Source organism: Galeopterus variegatus, unplaced genomic scaffold (assembly GCF_000696425.1).
Source record: "Galeopterus variegatus unplaced genomic scaffold, G_variegatus-3.0.2 Scaffold802, whole genome shotgun sequence".
Taxonomy (NCBI): domain Eukaryota; kingdom Metazoa; phylum Chordata; class Mammalia; order Dermoptera; family Cynocephalidae; genus Galeopterus; species Galeopterus variegatus.
This window is the reverse complement of record NW_007726913.1, coordinates 370,173-390,500: the sequence shown is the minus strand read 5'-3', so window position 1 is coordinate 390,500 and position 20,328 is coordinate 370,173. Positions and strand designations below refer to the sequence as shown.

Sequence of the window (20,328 nt, the reverse complement as noted above, 5' to 3'; positions counted from 1 at the left end):
TTCCCATGAGTTTGATGAGTAGGTTTTGGATACAATACCAAAAGCTTAATCTATAAAAGAAAAAATTGGTAAGTTGAAACTTGCTCTGTGAAAGACACTTTGAGAGAATAAAAAGATAAGCCACAGACTGAAACAAAATATTTGCAAAACACATATCTGATAAAGAACTTGTCCTCAATATCTACAAATAATTCTTAAAACTTAACAATAAGAAAACAAAAAACATAATTAAAAAATGTGAATAAGATCTAAATAGACCATAAACATAAATAGACCATATCTTCTTCACTAACGGAGATATGTAGATGGCAAATAAGCATATGAAAGATGCTCAAATAACATTTGTCATTAGAGAAATGCAAATTGTAACAACAATGGGCTACAACTATATGCCCATTATTATTATTATACTACATGCTAAAATTTAAAAACTGACACTACCAATTGTTGGCAAGGACTCAGAAAAACAGGAACTTTCATTCATTGCTGGTGGGAATGCAAAATGGTACAGCCACTTTGGAAGACAGTTTGGCAGTTTCTTACAAAGCTAAGCATGTCCTGCCCTGTGATCCAGCAATTTGTTCTCCTAGGTATTTATCCAACTGATCTGAAAACTTATGACTGCACAAAAACCTGCACATGAATGTTTATAGCAGTTTAATTTATAATCGTGAAAAATTGGAAGAAACTAAATTGTCCTTTAATAAACAAATATATCCACAAACTGTGGTACTTCAATGCAATGGAATAATATTCGCAATAAAAAGGAATCAAGTCTGAAGAAACATGCATCTCAGATGAATATTGCTAAGTAAGAAAGTCTGAAAAAGACTTCATGCTGTATGATTCCATTTATATGGCATTCTAGAAAAGGCAAAATGATGGATACATTAAGCCAATCAATGACTGCCAGGGGTCGGGGTGGGGAAATGAAGAGTTGAATAGGTGGAGCACAGGGAATTTTTTAGGGCAATAAAACTATATGATACTGTAGTGGTGAATATATGGCACTATGCATTTGTTTAAACCCATAGAAATTTACAGTACAAAGAACGAACCCTAATACATGAAAATTTAGGAGGTTAGGGTCAGGGGTTACCAGAATGGGATGCAGAATGTGACAAAAGAATCAAACTGTGTTATAAATGTATGATACAGTCTCACTGAAGGATTGGGAGAAAACAGGAGCTGACCTAGCTAACTTTGGAAATGAGTGGAGACTGTAAGACTAAAGGCAAAAACAACTATACACAGCACAGAGTTGTTTCTCATGAGAGTATAGATTAACAACTCTGAAACTTCTATAGTGTACACTGAAATTGAGAGATTAAGTAAATGGACAGCAGATGGTGGAAACCAAGTTTCTCACAGCTGGAGTGGGAGGTTACAGATAAGCAAAGGGGAGTCTAAACTGATCCATGTGGCAATGGGTAAGAGTTGCCATCAGTGTGAACTCGTGTTTAGTTTAATACAGGTGCAGATGATCACATAAAGAAACATTTATAGATATGTGTATATATATATCATTGGTATGTACATATATATTTCCTTGCTCTGTTAGCTGAGATAGCCTACAAGCAATGAAGCTTCAGTAGCAGTGCACATACCTGGCATCCAGATCTAGATTTCTAATACCATCTTGTAGTAAAAGGAATCAGGTTCCTTGGAGATATGGCAGGTTATTGGACTGGGGCAAAATGTATATAAGATGAACCCAGAGCATATTATACTGCCAAAAATAAGGAAACACACAGTGCATGCACACACACATAAGAAATGTGGATGAGTCAAAGGGATATAAGAAGTCAACTGAAAGAGCTCACAATAGCCAAAGCTGGAACAATTTGAGCAGCCAAATAAATAATGTACCATTGAATTATAACCCAAAGTAGAAAACAAATATCCATGAGTCCATGCTGGTATAAATAAATAAAGGGAGGAGAAGACACAAATCTCCCATGCAGAAGTTATGTAGCTACTCCATCCTTAAGAACATAATTCTCCACTCCTAAAGTATGGACTGTGCATAGTGATTTCTTCCCAAAGAGACAGTGTAGAAAGGGGGAAAAAGAGTAACTTTACAGTGGAGAAACCTGACAAACACTACCTGAGCCAGGTGATAAAGACTAACACCGACAGTAGTAAATCATATTGCTAGCACATACCCTCAATATTATGTAATAAGAATGACACTATACCTCTGTTATCTTTCTCCCCTAAACCTATAACCCTAGTCTAATCATGAGAAAAATATCAGAAAAGTCTTAATAGAGGGGCCAGTACTCTTCAAGATTATTATGGTCATCAAAAACAAAAGTCTGAGAAGCTGTCGCACTAAGAGTCTAAGGGGACATAATTACTAAATGTAATGTGGTATCTTGGATGTGATCCTGGAATTGAAAAAGAACATTAGGCAATAAGTAAGAAAATCTAAATAAAATATAGACTTTGGTTTATTAATTATGACAAATGTACCATACTAATGTTGGATGTTAATAGGTGTAGGGTATATGAGACCTCTGTATTATCTATGCAATTTTTCTGTTAAGTCGAAAACTATGCTAAAATATAAAGTTTTTTAATATATCAAATTGAGAAGTTACTACTAAAACCTCTACTTCATTTTGCTGTTGCTGGGCATGTAAACATTGTCAAAAGATAGACATTGTTTTAGAGTATAAGTAAAGCTGCTATAACTATGAGATCCAGAAAGACAGTGGCTCCAAACATATAGAAATGTATTTCTCTCCCACATAACAGTCCAGAGTTCAGTTGTGGTCCAGGGAAGGCAAGCAGCTCTGTTCCAAGTTCATTCAGCAATGCAGGTTCATCTAGCCTTTTGCTCCTCTGTCCCCTAGGGTGCTGCTTTCAGTACCGGGTCAAACTAGGCTCTCCAGAGTCCAGGAAAGGGAACATGGAGAGCTGCCATCTTCCTTTTAAGGATGTGACATGGAAATTGTACAACTTCCACTCACATCCCATTTGGCATAGCTTGGGATGCATGACTAGGTGTAGTAGCACAGGAGAATGAAATGTAATCTCTAGCCGTGAGTCCCAATTAAATTTAAGGGGTTTCTATTACTAAAGGAAGAAGGCAGATGGACACTGGGGATAAAGAGCAGTATCCATTACAAATCTGTTACTCTGGTTACTGCTCAAGAACTCAAGTGCACCTTTCTTCCCTGACACAGAATATACCCCTCAAGGCGCCATCTCTAAGTCCCATTCGATTACTCATCGAGCTCCAAAGCCAGGAATTCTGGTTGACTGTCGGTGCCCTTTGTTAGGTCCTGATATGACTCCTTCCCGTGCAGGGACCTATAAACTAAAAGATGAATTATCTATCTCTCCGGTCATCCAATACACAGCTGTGGAGTAGGAACAGATAATCACATTAAAAACTCTGACATGTACTTTCTGCTCAATTTCTCTGTAAAACTAAAACTGTTATAAAAATAAAGAAAACACACACACACACACACGAAACCTCTCATTCAGAAGATGGGAAACAGCAGTCAGTGGTCTGCGGCAGTCAACAATTTAGCCAGGCAGGAATTGTGAAAAGTCTCCTCTGGTATGAAGTTCCTTGGTTTGACCTGGTTCTGCTCTCTGGGAGGAACTCCCTTGCTCAATGTCCTCCATGGTCACACCCAAAGTGGACATTGGAGAGTGTGGCCACCTTTTGGCTGCACAGCTTTCATGGCCTGCTTCCTATAGTTATGGGTTTGGGGGCCAGGAGGTTACTTCAGGATAGGAGGGGGAAATGGCAAACTATCATAGCTTCTGTAAGCCTGGTTTATGTTTTATTTTTAAGTGGTACAATTTGTTCAAAAACTTAATAGGCTTCCAGTGCATCTCCTTCTAGTTAGTTCCATATGAAAGTAACCTTAACAAAGGCCTTACGTGGTCATAGTTCTTCCATCCACAGATTCCTGTCTTTCATTTACTGGTGTCTGGGCATGGCTCATCCCTCTCTCCCTCAATGAAATGATCTTTGCAGGTGAGTTGATTCCCATTGTCTGAGGAAGAGCATTTAATAGAAGGCCCTGGTAGAGTTTCTGAGAAACAGTGATATCTATTTTTCTCTTGTCATAAGGTTTCAGGTGGCTTTTCTAGTTTGGTTGAGTCCTCAATCACTGGGCTTCCAGTCAGTTTAGAGCACAGGTCTTACACAGAGCTGAACTGCCACGCCTAAGCACCTGTGCTTGCAAACTGACTAAATTATGCCTTACTTTGTCTCTCTCATGGTGTCTTGTTAAAAGCAGTATCTTAGTCCATGTGAGCTGGGATAACAAAATATTATAAACTGAGGAGCTTATAAACAATAGAAATTTGTTGCTTATAGAAATTATTCCATAAGCAATTAGCCAATACCACGTGTTGTAGGCTTTTGTTTATTAGCACCCTATTTTAAGTACCAGTTTCTACATAAGTTAGGGCACAATTAAGCGGCTCTAACAAAGACCCTCTAAACTACAGTGGTTCAAACAAGATAGACCTTTTTTTCTCTTTGTCTTAGCAAAACAAAGTAGGCTCTGTCGATGAAATTGTCCAGAGCACATGGTTGTACTGCCATGCTCTAGGACCTCCTGATCAAAGCTGCTCACCAGCTCCTTAACTGTGCCTCTTACTGAGAGAAGAGGAAAAGAAAGGATGTGCTGAAGAAGCTACCCTATTCCTTTCACCCATATCCCATTGGCCACACCTAACCCCAAGGAGGTTGTGAAATGTAGTTTCTAGTCATGTGCTTGCTAAAATGTGTTGAGGGTTTTCATTACTAAAGGAATATGGAGGGATGGATCATGGGAGCTGGTAATAGTCTCAGCCACAGAGCTCTGTGATCCAGGACCCTGACCTGTTCCCTGGATAGCTTATCAGTGGGTGGTAGCCCATAGCCTCTTATGAAACATCTCTTTGTATACAAAGACACTGTGATTAGATCCATGAAATCTTTTTAATAATGTCTTTTCCTGTTGAACAAAGGATTTTAGATCTATGTGGTCAATCAGGTATGATTCTGACCTGATGTCCTCAATTTATAGGCTCTGGAGATGGAGAGAGTTGAAGACCTGAGCCCTTGACCAATTCCGTGACATATCCAATTTGTCAGTAGCAAAGCTCAGATTGGAACCCAGTATGCTAAAGTCTCTTTCACTATATATGGGATTTATAAATGAATACAATAATCTAAAAATGATCCCACTAGAGTAGAATACAGTGACAGACTAGGAGTTACTTGCCATTCTCTTGTTAGGATAATGCAGTATTTTATTAACTTTTAGAATTACAGTGACACACTGCTAACTCCTACTTAACTTGTGGCTTTTATTTGTCTGGATCAATTTTGTGGCATATATTTGAAAACTAAGTTCTGTCCTAGCTTGCATTTGTATAGATTTCATCTTTTACAAGTTACTTTTTGTATTCTGAATGTATCACTATTCAATTAGTTACACTTACAGTCCTCTTGGAGTCTATTTAACATGAAATGTTTAAATCATCAAACCCTAGGACCAAATAAAAATTTTATCAAAGTTATAATGTATTATATCCATTATGTGCCTTCAATTTACTATAACTAAAGAAATACATTAAGATTTTTCTCCTTTCAGAGCCATATTATTTTCCATATTTTGCTATTTTGACTATGTATTCTAATATTTCCTCTGGAAGTATAGCTTCTAAATCTTCAATTCTAGTCTTGTTCCTTTCTAAGTGTAGTTGTCTTTTTCACTTTTAGGCTTTTCCGTAAATACTTTCGCTTTACATTAGTGTGTAGAAATATATTTCACAATACACTTCTGCAAAGTGTGGGTCCCCAAGATGACCCTCACTTCTGACATCAACTCCAGAGATTAGGAGTCCCCAGCAGCACCTTCACTTCTGACAAAACAACAAGTTTGAGGGGTCCCCAAGACTATGGTCAGTTTTGATAATTCACTAAAAGGACTCACAGAACTCAGAAAAGCTGTTATGCTCATAGTTACAATTTATCACAGAGAGGGGATACAGATTAAAATCAGCTAAGAGGAGCATCACACAGGGCAGTGTCAGTAGACACCAGGTGCTAAGCTTCAGTTGTCCTCCTCCAGTGGAGCTGTGTGGACAATACCTATTTCTCCCAGCAGTGATGTGTGACAATATGCACTGAGTAGGGAACCAGGGAAGCTCACCCAAGCTTCAGTGTCCAGAGTTTTTATTGGGGTTCAGTCATGGAGACATTATTGATCACCTGCATGGCTGACCTTAGTCTCCAGTCCCTCCAGAGGTAAAGCTGATACTGTGTGGTCCAACTTCCCCACCATAAATTACAATATCTGTTGGGTCCCAAGGCACCCAGGTGAACAAAGTCACACTTAGCAGGCAGGACATTCCAAGGACTTAGAAGTTATCTACGAGGAGCAAGGGCAAGGCAAACCTCTTTTGGGTCAAGGTTAATCCTTTTCTACACAACTTTCATGTTGATGCCCAGGTGAACAAAGTCACACTTAGCAGGCAGGACATTCCAAGGACTTAGAAGTTATCTACGAGGAGCTAGGGCAAGGCAAACCTCTTTTGGGTCAAGGTTAATCCTTTTCTACACAACTTTCATGTTGATAGTATAAGCCTTGTAAATACAGAGGTGCTCTGAGTTCAGAGCTATAACAGTGCTATATTCAAGAAGGGTAGTTCAACTCTTGAAACGTAATTAAAAAGAATTCCATTTTTTACCAGTGACTCTCAAAGGACGGCCAAGGGGATCCAAATACATACTCCACATCCACTTTTATTAAAATCCCCTTTCTTCTTCTACTTCTCTCATCACCAACCCCAACCCCCACCCTCAAAACTCTTAAAACCACCCCCCAGCCTTCTTCTCTGCTCTCTCTCATCGCATCCTTCAGTAAATTGACTTAGGCTTAAATTCAGCACAAAATTATTCTTCCCCTTTAGGAGGTGCGAAGGGGTGGAAAACTGGGCTTACCAATGCAGATTTTCTTTGACAGGCAAGGACATGGATAAAATTAAAGCATTTTCCCATACTAATAATGTTTTTTGACACAAACATAACTTTCACTGCAACTGGGCACCAGCTGTTTTCTAGGCACTTTACATACCTGGATCTCATATCTCATCTCATCAGAGATGTCACAACCTGGGAAAATTTTCAACAATTGTTGAGTGGATGCAGAATCATTCTGAAATACTATAGAAATATACTATTGAAGTGTTTAGTTACATGATACTTTGATATGATAAGGAAAATATATACTACAGGAGGAAAAATGAAAAAGTGTTAGCATCAAAATATTCAGGATGGAAGATTTCTTTTTGTTTATTTTTTTAATCCTATGGTTGTCTTCTAACTTAATTCTGTATGGTTAATTTAAGGAGAAAAAGGGGAAAAAAACCTAAGTGTTCTACCAAAGCTTAACAAACACAAAATTCTGAAATGCAGGCATATACATGTGTAGGTAACTTTCATAAGGTATTAAGACTTTTTTTCTGTCAATTCTAACATATGTGGAGGTGCTTAAATCCACTGTGATGTTTCAGTGCACTATGAGTAGTAGAAAAAAATGAACTATAGAGAAATTTTTTCCACTATGTGCATGCTTTCACAGTTCACCAATTCCTGTGTTAAACTCCTCATACACATGCTTCAGGGTGAAATGAAACCAAATTTGAAATATGCTTCATAGTTTATTCTTCTGGCAAAAGAGAGCAACAAATCTGCCTTTTCTACCTCCATGACCCCTCTGCTCTTCCATCCCCACCCTACCCCCACTTTACTCTGGCCTTAGGAGACTGGTGCAATGGCTGTTAACACAGTATACTAAATGTAGTACATTTACTATGTTTATATTTTTAGAATATGACACAATATCAACCATGTATCTCCCACATCAGCTATAATTCCTCAATCTCCTCAAATATCCAGGTAGTGCTCACATTTTCCAAATTGTTCTATAAATGTTCTCTTTCGGTTTAAGTTTGTTTGAATTATGATTCAAACAATCTCTATACATGGCAATCGGTTAATATGCCTTTGTCTCTTTTAGTGCACAAGTTTCTCCTCCATCACTTATTTTCCCCTTGCAACTTTGTGGTTGTTTTTGTAGAAGGAGGAGGAGGAGGAGGAGGAGAAAAAGCAGAAGCAGCAGAAGCTGGGTCACTTGTAGTTTTCTGCAGTTTGTGTTTTTCATTTTGCTTTGTTTTATACGTATTTCTCAGCCTCTGTATTTCGATGTCTTGAGATGGTATCAAATTCAGTTTTGGTGGTGGTGGTGGCAGTGGTGTGTGTGTGTGTGTGTGTGTGTGTGTGTGTGTGAAGGCTACTTCTTCAGTGATATTGGGTCGATGTCTTGAGATGGTATCAAATTCAGTTTTGGTGGTGGTGGTGGCAGTGGTGTGTGTGTGTGTGTGTGTGTGTGTGTGTGTGTGTGTGTGTGTGTGTGAAGGCTACTTCTTCAGTGATATTGGGTACTTTCATTAGAGGCACATAATGTCTGTCTCTCATTTTGTGATGTTAGTAATTCATTAGAGATTTCAAAGTGCGATTTCTCATTCTATTTTCCCTTTTTCTTTTGTAAGCCAGAACACTTCTATGAAAAGGTACTTTGTCTCATCAATAATTTGGTTACCTTGTATTTGAATAGAAAAGGCACGAAGGATACTTTATACTTTACTTACCAGTTTTCAAAATAATGTCAAAGTCCTTATATTCTGCAAAGATACTATTTAAGTATCATTTTGAATGCATACATTTAAACATACTTGATGTGTTTTAATGCAAGACAGTTATTATCTTCATTGATACTTAAATGGTCCCATCTTTGGATGATAGGAGCTTATTCAACTTGGCTTCTGAGTCTTTTTGACACTACTAGTTTTTTATAAGAATTCTCAGGCTCATCTTAGTATGTTTCCTATCTTAGACCTCCAATTGGCCTTTTTCTTTTTTTTCAAGAACCCCATTTCTTTTAGTGGTAGATGATATTTAAAGACCATAATTAGCCACTAGCATTACTCATTCTATTGGGTTGGTCAATACCTGTAGGCCACTTCAGTGGATAGTGCAAAAAATAAATATAGGTATTTTTACTTTTAGTAAAATTCAATTCAATTCAGGACTCTAAGGTTAAACTCATAAATCTTAGTGGATATCTTTCTCCCATACTATTAACACCAGCTCTCAATGACACAAACATAATGTTCATTTGCTTTATCCCACAGTGCACACATCACACATCAAAATAACCATGTCAGCACCACAACCAACAATGTATTTCTGATAATTTCTTCAACTCAAAAAAAAGTGCCTCCAGGGAAAGGATGGAATCTGAAAACTGGCAATGATATGGATCATTCTTTCTTAAATACTAACTGCCTGTCTTAAACATATTTACTTGGTGTTATTTAAGATCTGCACAAAATTGCTGAAATACTGCAGTATGTGTGGAAGTCTAGCTCAGGGGGATGGTAGAATTTTCTTCTCAGAATTAGCACCTTATAACTCAAGTGACAAACAAGAATGTCTATAACTAATTCTTATTTCTGCTGTGCATTAATCAGAAAGCTAACATATTTGCAGAGAAACTCTCCCCTAATGTGACAAGACTTACAATGAGCTGGTCTCACTCCATGAGAAAGGCACGGTAGGGGTCAAGCCATACCCAATTACACTATGGTTCTGTCTGGTGTCCCCAGTTACCATAGCCACTTTGAAGCACTGAAGTAACAGATGGTAAATTTAAAAGAACAGCTTTTTAAAATTTTAAACAAGTCCAAATGTAAACCTCCCTCATCTTCTCCATTCCATTCTTTGCCAAAAAAGGGAGAAAAACAACACAAGTATGATTCTGAGCTGTTTATTTTTGAAGTATCATTTATCCTAGGTTTCAAAGTCCATTACAACTCATATTAAACAGTGGATTTTTTTGTAAGCTGACACCTCATTTTTATCAGCTTTCCTTCACTGATGACCAGTATGTGGAAAGAGGAGTCATGAGGCTCCAACTTCCAAGAGGCAGTAGCAGAGAGAGAGGTAAGCAGCAACCACTCTGCCCAGTGCACTCTTCCAACCGATACAGGACGTTAAATCACTATACCTGAATTAGTGTGAAAAATTGCTGTTTTTCTTTTTATTAGAAAAATGTTTTATGTAATTTACCTTTTGGATTTTATAAAAGATGGAGAAATTTAAAACTACTTTAACTTCTCATTCTTTGAGCAGAGATGGAGGCATGCTGATTCAACAGTTTATAGTGTTCAGTGCACTAGAGGTTCATGTTGAACTGGAGCTGTGACATGCAGAGAGAGCACACAGTCAGACATCTATTGAGAAATGGGGTTACCAGGCACTCTTTCATTTTTATAAAAGAGTGTCGACCTTTTATCAAAATGACATTCAAAGTTTACACTTTGAGCTACCTATGATGATGTGCTGTGGTTTGAATGCATCCTCCAAAGTTTATGTGTTAGAAACTTAATCTCCAATGCAACAGTGTTGAGAGCTGGGACCTACAAGAGGTGATTAGGTCATGAGGACTCTGCCCTCGTGAATCAATTAATGCTGTTATTGTGGAAGCGGGTTAGTGCTGTAGTTTGAATGTCCACCCAAGACTTGTTGTAGCTTGATTCCCATTGCAACAGTGTTAAGGAGGTGGGAAACCAGGCTATGGTATTTGAAAGGTGGGGCCTTTGGGAAGTAATTGGATCATGAGGACTCTGTCCTCATGAATGGATAAGTCCATTCATGGATTAATGGGTTATCAGGGAGTACACTGGGGGCTTTATAAGGAGAGGAAGAAAGGATATGAAAATGCTGTCTTGCCATGTGATACCCTCTTTGTCACAAGACTGTGACCAGAATCCCCACCAAGAAGGTGGCCCTCACCAGATGTACCCTTCAACCTTGGACCTCCCAGCCTCCAAAACTATAAAAAATAAATTTTGTTTTCTTATAAATTACCCAGTTTCAAGCATTCGTTATAAGCAACAGAAAACAGATTAATGCAGTTAGTCATTTAAGAGTGGGTTTGTTATAAAAGCAAGTTTGACCCCCTTTTGCTCTCTCACATGCTCTCTCTCACCTATGTGATGCCTGCACCATGTTATGATGCAGCAAGAAGGCCCTCACCAGATGCCAGCACTATGCTCTTGGACTTCCCAGTCTCTGGAACTGTGTGCCAAATATATTTATGTTCATTATAAATTGCCCAGTCTGTGGTACTCTGTTCTAGCAGCATAAAACAGACTGAGACACTGTGGGAGAAAAAAATAAAATAAAGTGAACAGGATAATCTTCTTTATGAATGAGAGACTGAAGAGAAATGTAGAAAAAAGTCTTGGGACTGTCATTCTCAAGACAGAAGCAGCAGAGGCAGTGAGGGAACCAGTTCCCAGGGCCAGGGAGAAGTGGGGTGGAGTGGCGAATCCCTCTCCTCGCTCTTTCTTTCCCCCCACCCTAGGAAGAGAGGCAGCAACAAAAGGTGCTGCCAGTTGCTTCCGGGCCAGGGAGAAGTGGGGTGGAGTGGCGAATCCCTCTCCTCCCTCTTTCTTTCCCCCCACCCTAGGAAGAGAGGCAGCAACAAAAGGTGCTGCCAGTTGCTTCCCATAGCTACAGCTTACGAGAGTCTGAGTGCCACCGAAGACAGCAGGACACACTCAACTTTCATGGCCAAACCTAGCCAACATATGTAACTCTAAACTGTTCCCAAAAGATGATCTAGTTTGGGACTATGAGTCTTAGGGGCTAGGCTGGGGCAATCACAAAACCTCTAAATAGAGAGGAGGAAGAGAGAGAGAAAGAAAAGCAGCACCAAGTCAAGGCGGATCTAAAAACCAAAATTCTAAAGCATATAAAGAAAATTAACACAAAGAAAGATGGCAAGTAAAATCAAATATTGGGAAATAAAATCATTTCAGACAAAATGAAAATAAAAGTCATTTAAAAAAGACATTAGAATAAGTATGCTTAGAGTTATCAATGAGATACATAAAACAGTAATATCATTCTGAAGAAACAGGGAAAGTTCTGAGAAAAATAATTTTTAAAACTCAGTAGACTGGACAAACTCTAAACTGAAATAATCAAAGCACTACAAATGGATTGAGAGGTAGTACTAAAGAATTCACCCAGAATATAGCAGAGAGATAGAGAGAAAAAAACATTCAAAAGAACAATTGAGAGATATGAAGGTAGATCGATATGGAGATATATACAAATGAATGAATGATTCGATAAATGAATAAACATGTGCACTCGTGTGCGCGCACACTCACACAAGGAATCCCAGAAGAGAACAGAGGAAAAGGCAGAAGCAACAAGCAGAGAGATAAAAAGTGAGAATTTTCAGAATTGATAAAAGATACTAGCTGTCAGATTGAAAACGTACTCCAGATAAATACAGCAAATGTATAATTAGACATATTATAATAGAATAGAGATTATTGAAATCTAGATATTATTGAAATCTAACACAGAGAAAAGACAGATAACCTACAATTAGACATTACCAGTGGCTGCCAGAAGAAATAAAATTATATCACTAAAGTTCTTAGGGAAAAAAAAATCTACCTACCTAGAATTTTATACCTAGCTAAATCTCATTTAAGGATGAGGGTGAAATAGAGACATTTTCCCCACAGATCCTTACTGAAAACAAACAAACAGGTAAAAGAAAAAAAAGTTTTAGAAGGGGGAAACAAACCCAGAGGTAAGACAGAGATAAAAGAAAAAAACGAACATGTAAATTGATTTTTTGCTAAGTTAGTAATTGAATTATTTACTGTTAAATAAACTATTTGTGTGTACCCGAGTGTGTGCTCACAAAAGGGGAAACTAAAACTTTAAGCAACAATAATAAGGATACTGAAGAAGTACCCATTGGATTCTAAAGTCTCTGTCCTTCGTATAACTTCGTATAATGTATGCTATACGAAGTTATTACGGGTAAAGCTGATACTGTGTGGTCCAACTTCCCCACCATAAATTACAATATCTGTTGGGTCCCAAGGCACCCAGGTGAACAAAGTCACACTTAGCAGGCAGGACATTCCGCCCGCCCCTCACTCAGCCAGTGAGCGGGAACCGGTTTGTATGTGGGATCCGAACCCTCGGCGGGAGCGCCGCCACGCTCTCAAGCGGCGCACTGTAGCAGTGCGCCACCGGGCCGGCCCAGGTGAAATATGTTTTAAGGCAAAATATCAGAAAAGAGATGGAGGGAACATGACATGATAATAAATGGAACAATACACAAAGAAGATATAAATCATGAATATGTATGCATAAAATATATAAAATAACAGATATATCTTTTTATATATGTTACCATAATAGGACATTTAAATATTTTTCTATCAGTAATCGATACATAAGTAAGACTATAGAAGATTTGAATCACATAAATAAGCAATCTGATTTCAAACAAATACATATGTTATTATACATATAAATATGTTTAGATAAGTGTTATATATTTATGTAAGTTATATATGTGCGTGTATATATATATATATATATATATATACATATATATGTATATACACTCTCTAGCCAGCAAAAAGAATATATACATGCTATTCAAGTATACATGGAACAGTTCCATATATTGATCGTGTACTAAGCTACAAAGGAAGTCCCATCAAATTTCAATGACTCAGATTTATACAGACTGTGATCTTTAATGACAATGCAATTAGGAATAAATAGTAAGGGCCGGCCCAGTGGTGCACTGCTACAGTGTGCCGCTTGGGAGTGCAGTGGCACTCCCGCCGAGGGTTCGGATCCCACATACAGACCGGCCGCTCACTGGCTGAGCGAGGTGCGGGTGCAACACCGAAGGTTGCAATCCTGTTGTCGGTCCTGGTCCGGTACGGGCGCGACACTGAGGGTTGCGATCCGTTGCCGGTCACGAAAAAAGACAAAAAGGAAAAAAAAAAAAAAATTACACATGAGCCAAAGGCATAACCTCAATGAATGTATAACCAAATAACCATTAAAAAAGGAGATTCTAAAATTTACAGGAAGCGGCCAAAATATTTAAGGTAAATCTTAGCTTCAAGTTTATTCAGTAACAGGAAATATTTAAATTCAACAGACTACTGTAGTAGGCAGGGCTATGCACTAAATATTTGCAGTTCTTCTTCTGGTCATATTCTGTTCCCTGGAAGTTATGTGTAGCCATATGACTTGTTTTGATCAATGAAATGTGAGTGGAAGGAATTATTGCCACTTTTAGGCAGAAGCTTAAAGAGCTAGAACACAGTTGGCCATGTCCTTCTTTCTTGTCTTGGCAATTACAGAAGCATGGAATAGAGCCTCCCTTAGCCTAGGCACCTGAGCTAGGGTAACAGTCTTCCAAACCCTGAGTCCCTGCCATGCTCTGACTCTCTTCCTGTCTGTCCACATGTGCAGTGTGACAGCATCGAAAGGACTGATTGCTGCCATCTCATTTTCGAGTTAGGCTTCCACAGTTGTTCTCTGGATTTCTGTCTCCCACAAGCTAAATTATTTTAGATTTCCTTCTTTGGAGCTGCATTTGCCATCTATTGGCCTAATCATCTAATGAGCCTGATCCTTTAAAATTATGTTTTATTGTTTGTTGTTTTCTCTGTCTCCAGTTTTCTAGTGGCATCTGAGAGCTTTCAGACATTGTTTTCCATGTACTAATACAAGTTGCTTTCAAATACTATCAAATACAGCTCAGGATCTGAAAACAGGGTTTAAGCTAGTTATTAAGCTGTAAAACTGTCCTAGTAATTATCTCTCCCCATCCTAACCATTTGACCACTCTGTAGTTACCAGAACCATTCATCTTTGAGCTTTTTAATTTGGTGAAGACAACCATAGCTTCCATAAAGTATTCTATGGTTATCGATACATATCTTCCTTTCTGAAAATAAAAATATTCCTGAAGATAAGAAATAAGAACATGTCTGTAATCATTATGACATAAAACTTCTGTGACAGAATTATAATCTTTGCGAAGGATGTAGGATGAGGTATTGTAGTAAAAACACAGATCACCCCTTTATGATATAATTATTATTCTTTTCTGAAAATTAATTATGTACACAGACCATGAGTAGGCACTCATTAGAGATTTGTTTTGAATAAACTTGCAGCAACTTTGAAGCTGACTTATAACTTTTAGAATGTGATGATTTGGTAAAGGGAATGGTGCACTGTTTTCTGGGTGCCGCCTTCTGCTGCAATTTACTGAGGTTCCAAGTAGAACTAAAGGATCCACTTTGAGAGGAGGGCTTTTTGCCCTGACATGTCACATCACTTTCAAATGATTTCCATTTTTGGTTTGTAGCACTTCGGTTTGATTGCAACTTGTTGCAAGGGAGTTTTATAAAAGTTATGTAAATTATTGAAGAAAACTTTTTTGAATTAAAGAAAGAAAACTCTACTGCATTGACTTTTATGATGAAACATTAGAGGAAAACAAGAAAATAGGTTGTTTCAAGTCCAAATACTTTCAAAAGCTCTATAAATTACCATTTTTTTACAGCAAGATCGTGATCATATCAAATTCATTTTTCTCTTATAAAATAGCTAAATTTTGAAAAAAATTAAAAGTGCTTTTAAACATGATGTTATTCTTCAAGATTTAAGTAATATTAGGCCCTTATTTTCAAAAAGAGCAAATCTTGTTAAAAAATATCTATTTAGGGTTAAAAAAAAGCTTAAGATTCTGAAAAAATTTCTGAACTTTTTTTAATGTTTTTGAATTTTAAAATACTTCCCAAACCAGTATTGGATCTGTTCAGGTCTGCTATAGGCTGTAACATCATTTTTTTTTTTTTTGAGTATTCTTGAGTGGTATTGACATTTGAAGAATTCAAATGGCTAGAAATGCAAACAGACAAGTGATAATTTGTGCTGTTTTTGTTATCTGCTCAGAAATAAGCATTGAATGAATAGCCATTGTACTGTCAAAAATGTTGTACAAGCACTGGCAACCTTGTTGATCTTGGAAGCTTACTGTTTTCTAATCTGTGCTTGGTGACCTTTAAAGTTTCAGTAATATTTGCTTGTTAATGAATCAGACTTTGTTCAACGTATTCCAGGCTACTTATTTTGCATTTGTCAGTAGTTTTTACATATAAGCCAAGAAGGCCAGAGAAGGGCACTCTGCTAGGTGCTGCTTAAGACCTGAAAAGAGATACTACAGTTTAGGAACTTGGACCCTGAAGTCAGACTGCCTAGCTTTGAATCCTGGCTCTGACACTCACTGGCTGGGTAACTTGGACAGATAGTTTGACATCTCTGTGCATCAGTTTTCTCATTTATAAAATAGGAATAATAACTACTTCAAAAAACTGTTTGATGATCAAATAAGTTAATAGATGAAAAGGGCTTCAAGCAATTCCTAGCATTTTGTAAGTACCAATAGCTACTGTTAAGATAAATTGTAGAAAATTTCTTTCTAACGGCAATGGTAGATATGTGAGCTATTCATAAAAACAAAACAAACGGGCAACAGACTAAATATGAAGAATTAGAGCTTGGTGCCGTATCCTAGTTCTATCATTGCTTTGATACATCCCATATCCTGACTGATAAATGAATATCCCAATACTTGCCCTAATGCCTCACAGCTTGATGAAGAGAATCAAACAAGATAATGCACACTCTCTACATGAAGCCTTCCTAAAAGTTTTAGCAAAATCATCATTGCTTTGATACATCCCATATCCTGACTGATAAATGAATATCCCAATACTTGCCCTAATGCCTCACAGCTTGATGAGGAGAATCAAACAAGATAATGCACACTCTCTACATGAAGCCTTCCTAAAAGTTTTAGCAAAATTGCTCCTTCTTGGCCACTCCTTATGCTGTTGATTTGTATTTTTTCATAATTCTTATCATACTATGTCTGGTGCTGTAGTTAATTGTGCCTGTGCTTCTTTCTCCACTAGATAAGGTCTTGATGGTGGAGATAGTGTCTTACTCACTTTTTAAAAATCATCTACCACTGTGACTTGACCATAATAGACATGTGTAAGTGTTTATTACAAAGGGCTCTTACATGGATACCTGGCCAAATAGAATTATTATTATTACTACTACTATATGTGGCTTTACAGGGTATAATTATATGGATTTTTGACATGAATATGAGTAGTAGAGTTGGGTGGGGTTAAATGGAGCAACCCATACAGGGATTGTTTTCAATAAATTCTGGCTTCATACATTTTTGTATTCTGTCTGCATTATCCCCTTACATTAAAATACAACACATTAGATGTAGCAAGTATTTTTCTAGCTTTAAATTGGGTCAGATGTAAAATAATCCATTAGTATGGGGTCTGCAAAAAGCCTTCTAACTTCCTATGTTGTTACCATGTGATAAATGAGGCTTATGGAAATAACTAATGAGGTTCTTGTCTAAATTCCAGCTAGAACTTGGGGATTTATTTATTTATTCATCTACTCTAAAAAAGATTTTCAATGGTTCTTTGCTATGTGCTAGACACCATGCTAGGTCCTGCACCTGTGTGGTAGGACCGACAATATTCAAGTCTATTCTGTATAGATAAACAGGAATCTCCATTAAAAGGCATAAAAATCACTTTAACACTGTGTCCCGAATCAACTTGAAAATACAGTTGGGGATCCTTGATCTTAGTTTAACATATTAAGTGATTTTCTTTTCTTGCAGTAATTAGATCTACGACCTTGAATTAATGTAGTGCTCATATTAGGGTGTGTCAACTACATTGATAAAAAATGTATGTTTAAAACATATGAGACTTACTCTAGGAGGAATTGTACTCTGAGGCAAAGGGATAAGGAGAAGAGTGTTTGGGCCACTAGAAACTGCTGAGAATTGTCATCATGACTGAACTTGGGCAAGTAACCCAACATTGTTAGTTCTGTAAAACTTCAATGACAACAGGTTGTTCCTAGATTTCCTTGGAGAATTGTATTCATATATTCAAGAAGAAACAATGCTGCTTTTGCAATTCTGTTGTTGAATCAATTTGATGTCTGTAAATACTATTTGAGATATATGTGAAAAATACAAATTAAAATAAATTTATTTTATCTCTTAAAATTCACAAGCGTGACCATAGTTCTGAGGGGGTAATGAATAGGGCCTACTGGGAAAACATGAACTTCTTTATCCTGTTTTGGATGTGTGATATATGGATACATTTCTCATTATTTTATGGTACTTCAAATGTATCCTTAAAGCATAAAGTTTTTACTGAGACACACTTACATTTTTCACATCTTCTTTGTAAACCTCTGAAATCAACTTCTGTATTTTGCCTAAATTAAAAACTATTTTAAAATTGAGCAATTACTCATGCACTTTCAAAACACAAAGCTTACAAATTTGCATCAAAATAAACAATCAAGACTGTTAAATTAAAACCTTGACACCATCAACCTCTTTAATTATGTGTTGAAGAGACCAGCATCCTGGTGATATTAACTTAAAATCAGTGTGCATTTTGAGTGTCTCTGGTGTGTGTACGTGTGCAATTCACAGAAGGGAAAAAAAGAGGGGCTTTAGTAGAAAGCAATGATTTAAAATTTCTCTGAACATGAATAATTTCATACTTTTAGAGCAGACAGGAAGAGGCAAATTTCTTTTCAGAATGTTTCAACTTTTTTCTATGTGAAAATTTCAATGAGTGTTTTCTTTTGAAACAATGAAGATTTTTACAATAATTGTTACTTAGAAAACACAGTTGTAAAGCTTGACTACTGGTTGCTTGGCTGTATTCTATAGACCATATAGGGGAAGTGAGGGATGAGAGGGCTGTTTATTTCTCTTCTCCCTTAGAGTATACATTTTGCAGTAAAATGATTGCTTCTCTTTAGATCTTAATTCCTGTTGTCTTCACTATTCTGTGCCTGTTTCCGATTTCTTTTGCTAGTGTGGAACCCAGCAGCTCTTTGTTCTCATTGTGTCTGTCGTCTCGCTTTCTTTGTGTTCCAGAGATACTGCTACCCGCATCTGCCACTGAGCATGCGGAAAAATCCTTCAATAGATTCTTTACTTAGGACTTTCAGTAGTATTACTCCACTTCTCCAGGTTTTAGTAATAGCCAAAAAATCATGAAGATAGACTGAAACTTGGAAAGGTGATGGGTGATACAGGTGGTTAGGTGATGGGCTAGTAAGCTGGGACACAGGTAGGCAAGATTAAGGATAGTTATCACACACATTTATCTAATTTATGGAAGCTCTTACCAAGTGAGTTAAATGCAGAACTCAGAAGCTAGAGATGTAGTTTGAAAACTGAGAAGACACAAGTGTGTTTGAGAAGGAAGGCACAGACCATATCTAAAACTAATAGATACAATGTGTTAGCAGTTCCAGAGGGATGTGGTACATTGTCACAAGAATTGGCATGTAAAGTTCCTGATCAAGGACCTTCACCAGATAGTATATCATCTGGGGACGAGAACCAGTGGTGTGGACTTTTCACATAGTAAAATCTCAAGCTTTTCTCTGTGTTACACACTCAAAATGCTATCAATACTAATGGAATGAAACGATTCAATTTTTCTGCTTAAAAGCCTTTAAAAAAATTAAAATGATTTGCCTGTGGTTTCCAAGAGGTAAGAAATAGCAGGTTTGCAGGTGAGATGAGAGTATTGGGTAGAGTTCTGAGGTTTTCTGGTTACCCCTCGCCCCGGGGGTCTGACTCCAAGAGCTTGTAAATTATTTAACAGATGGAGCACTATCCAATTTTACTCATATTTCTCCCCATAACGATTTTTGCCTGTTTTGTTCACTGCCTGTATGGCCAGCTCTTCTGTGTCTGGCACAGAATAGGTGCTGAAACATCTTTTGTTTGATGAATGAATATATATAGTATAAAAAAAGTAACTCTGGTTTATGGCGGCAAATGTTGGTGGTAATAGTTCAAATCTGACTATTTTAGCATCAACTGAACACTTGGCACTGCAGCAGCGGCCATTCCCCTCTCTTAGTGACAGGGATTTCTTCCTCTTTCTCCTCAGCCTCCTCTCTCCCACCATCTTGTTTCTGTATTACCAATTAGTGTATTCATAGCATCGTCCCAAAGTGTTTCCGTTCCACGTGTCTACCTTTCGGTTTTGAGGATAACGTTCCCCAGCCCTTCGGTGTTCTCTAGGTCTCATTAGCTAGTGGCTGATAATCTCTGTCGTTAAGCCCAACAGCGCTCTCGGAAGGGAGTTCTAAACACTCCTCTAGGGCGGGCACCTGCAGCGGCTCCTTCGGACCCGCGCCCCGTCTCTCTCGGCAGCGGCGGGAGGAAGTGCCTGTGGCGGGAAAGTTCAGGCCAGGTCCAATCAGGAACCCGGGACTAGGCAGCGCGGGTGGGCGCC

At 37.8% G+C, this 20,328-nt stretch overlaps 1 protein-coding gene across 1 annotated transcript in view; it reads left to right on the top strand.

The window, feature by feature from the left end:
* The first annotated feature begins 9,987 nt into the window (after nucleotides 1-9,987).
* Nucleotides 9,988-20,328, top strand: part of SLAIN1 (SLAIN motif family, member 1) — a 71,662-nt gene continuing 61,321 nt past the window's right edge. The window contains exon 1 of the mRNA XM_008572527.1: nucleotides 9,988-10,027. Coding sequence (XP_008570749.1) covers nucleotides 9,988-10,027 — 40 coding nt within the window. The remainder of the gene's footprint in view (nucleotides 10,028-20,328) is intronic.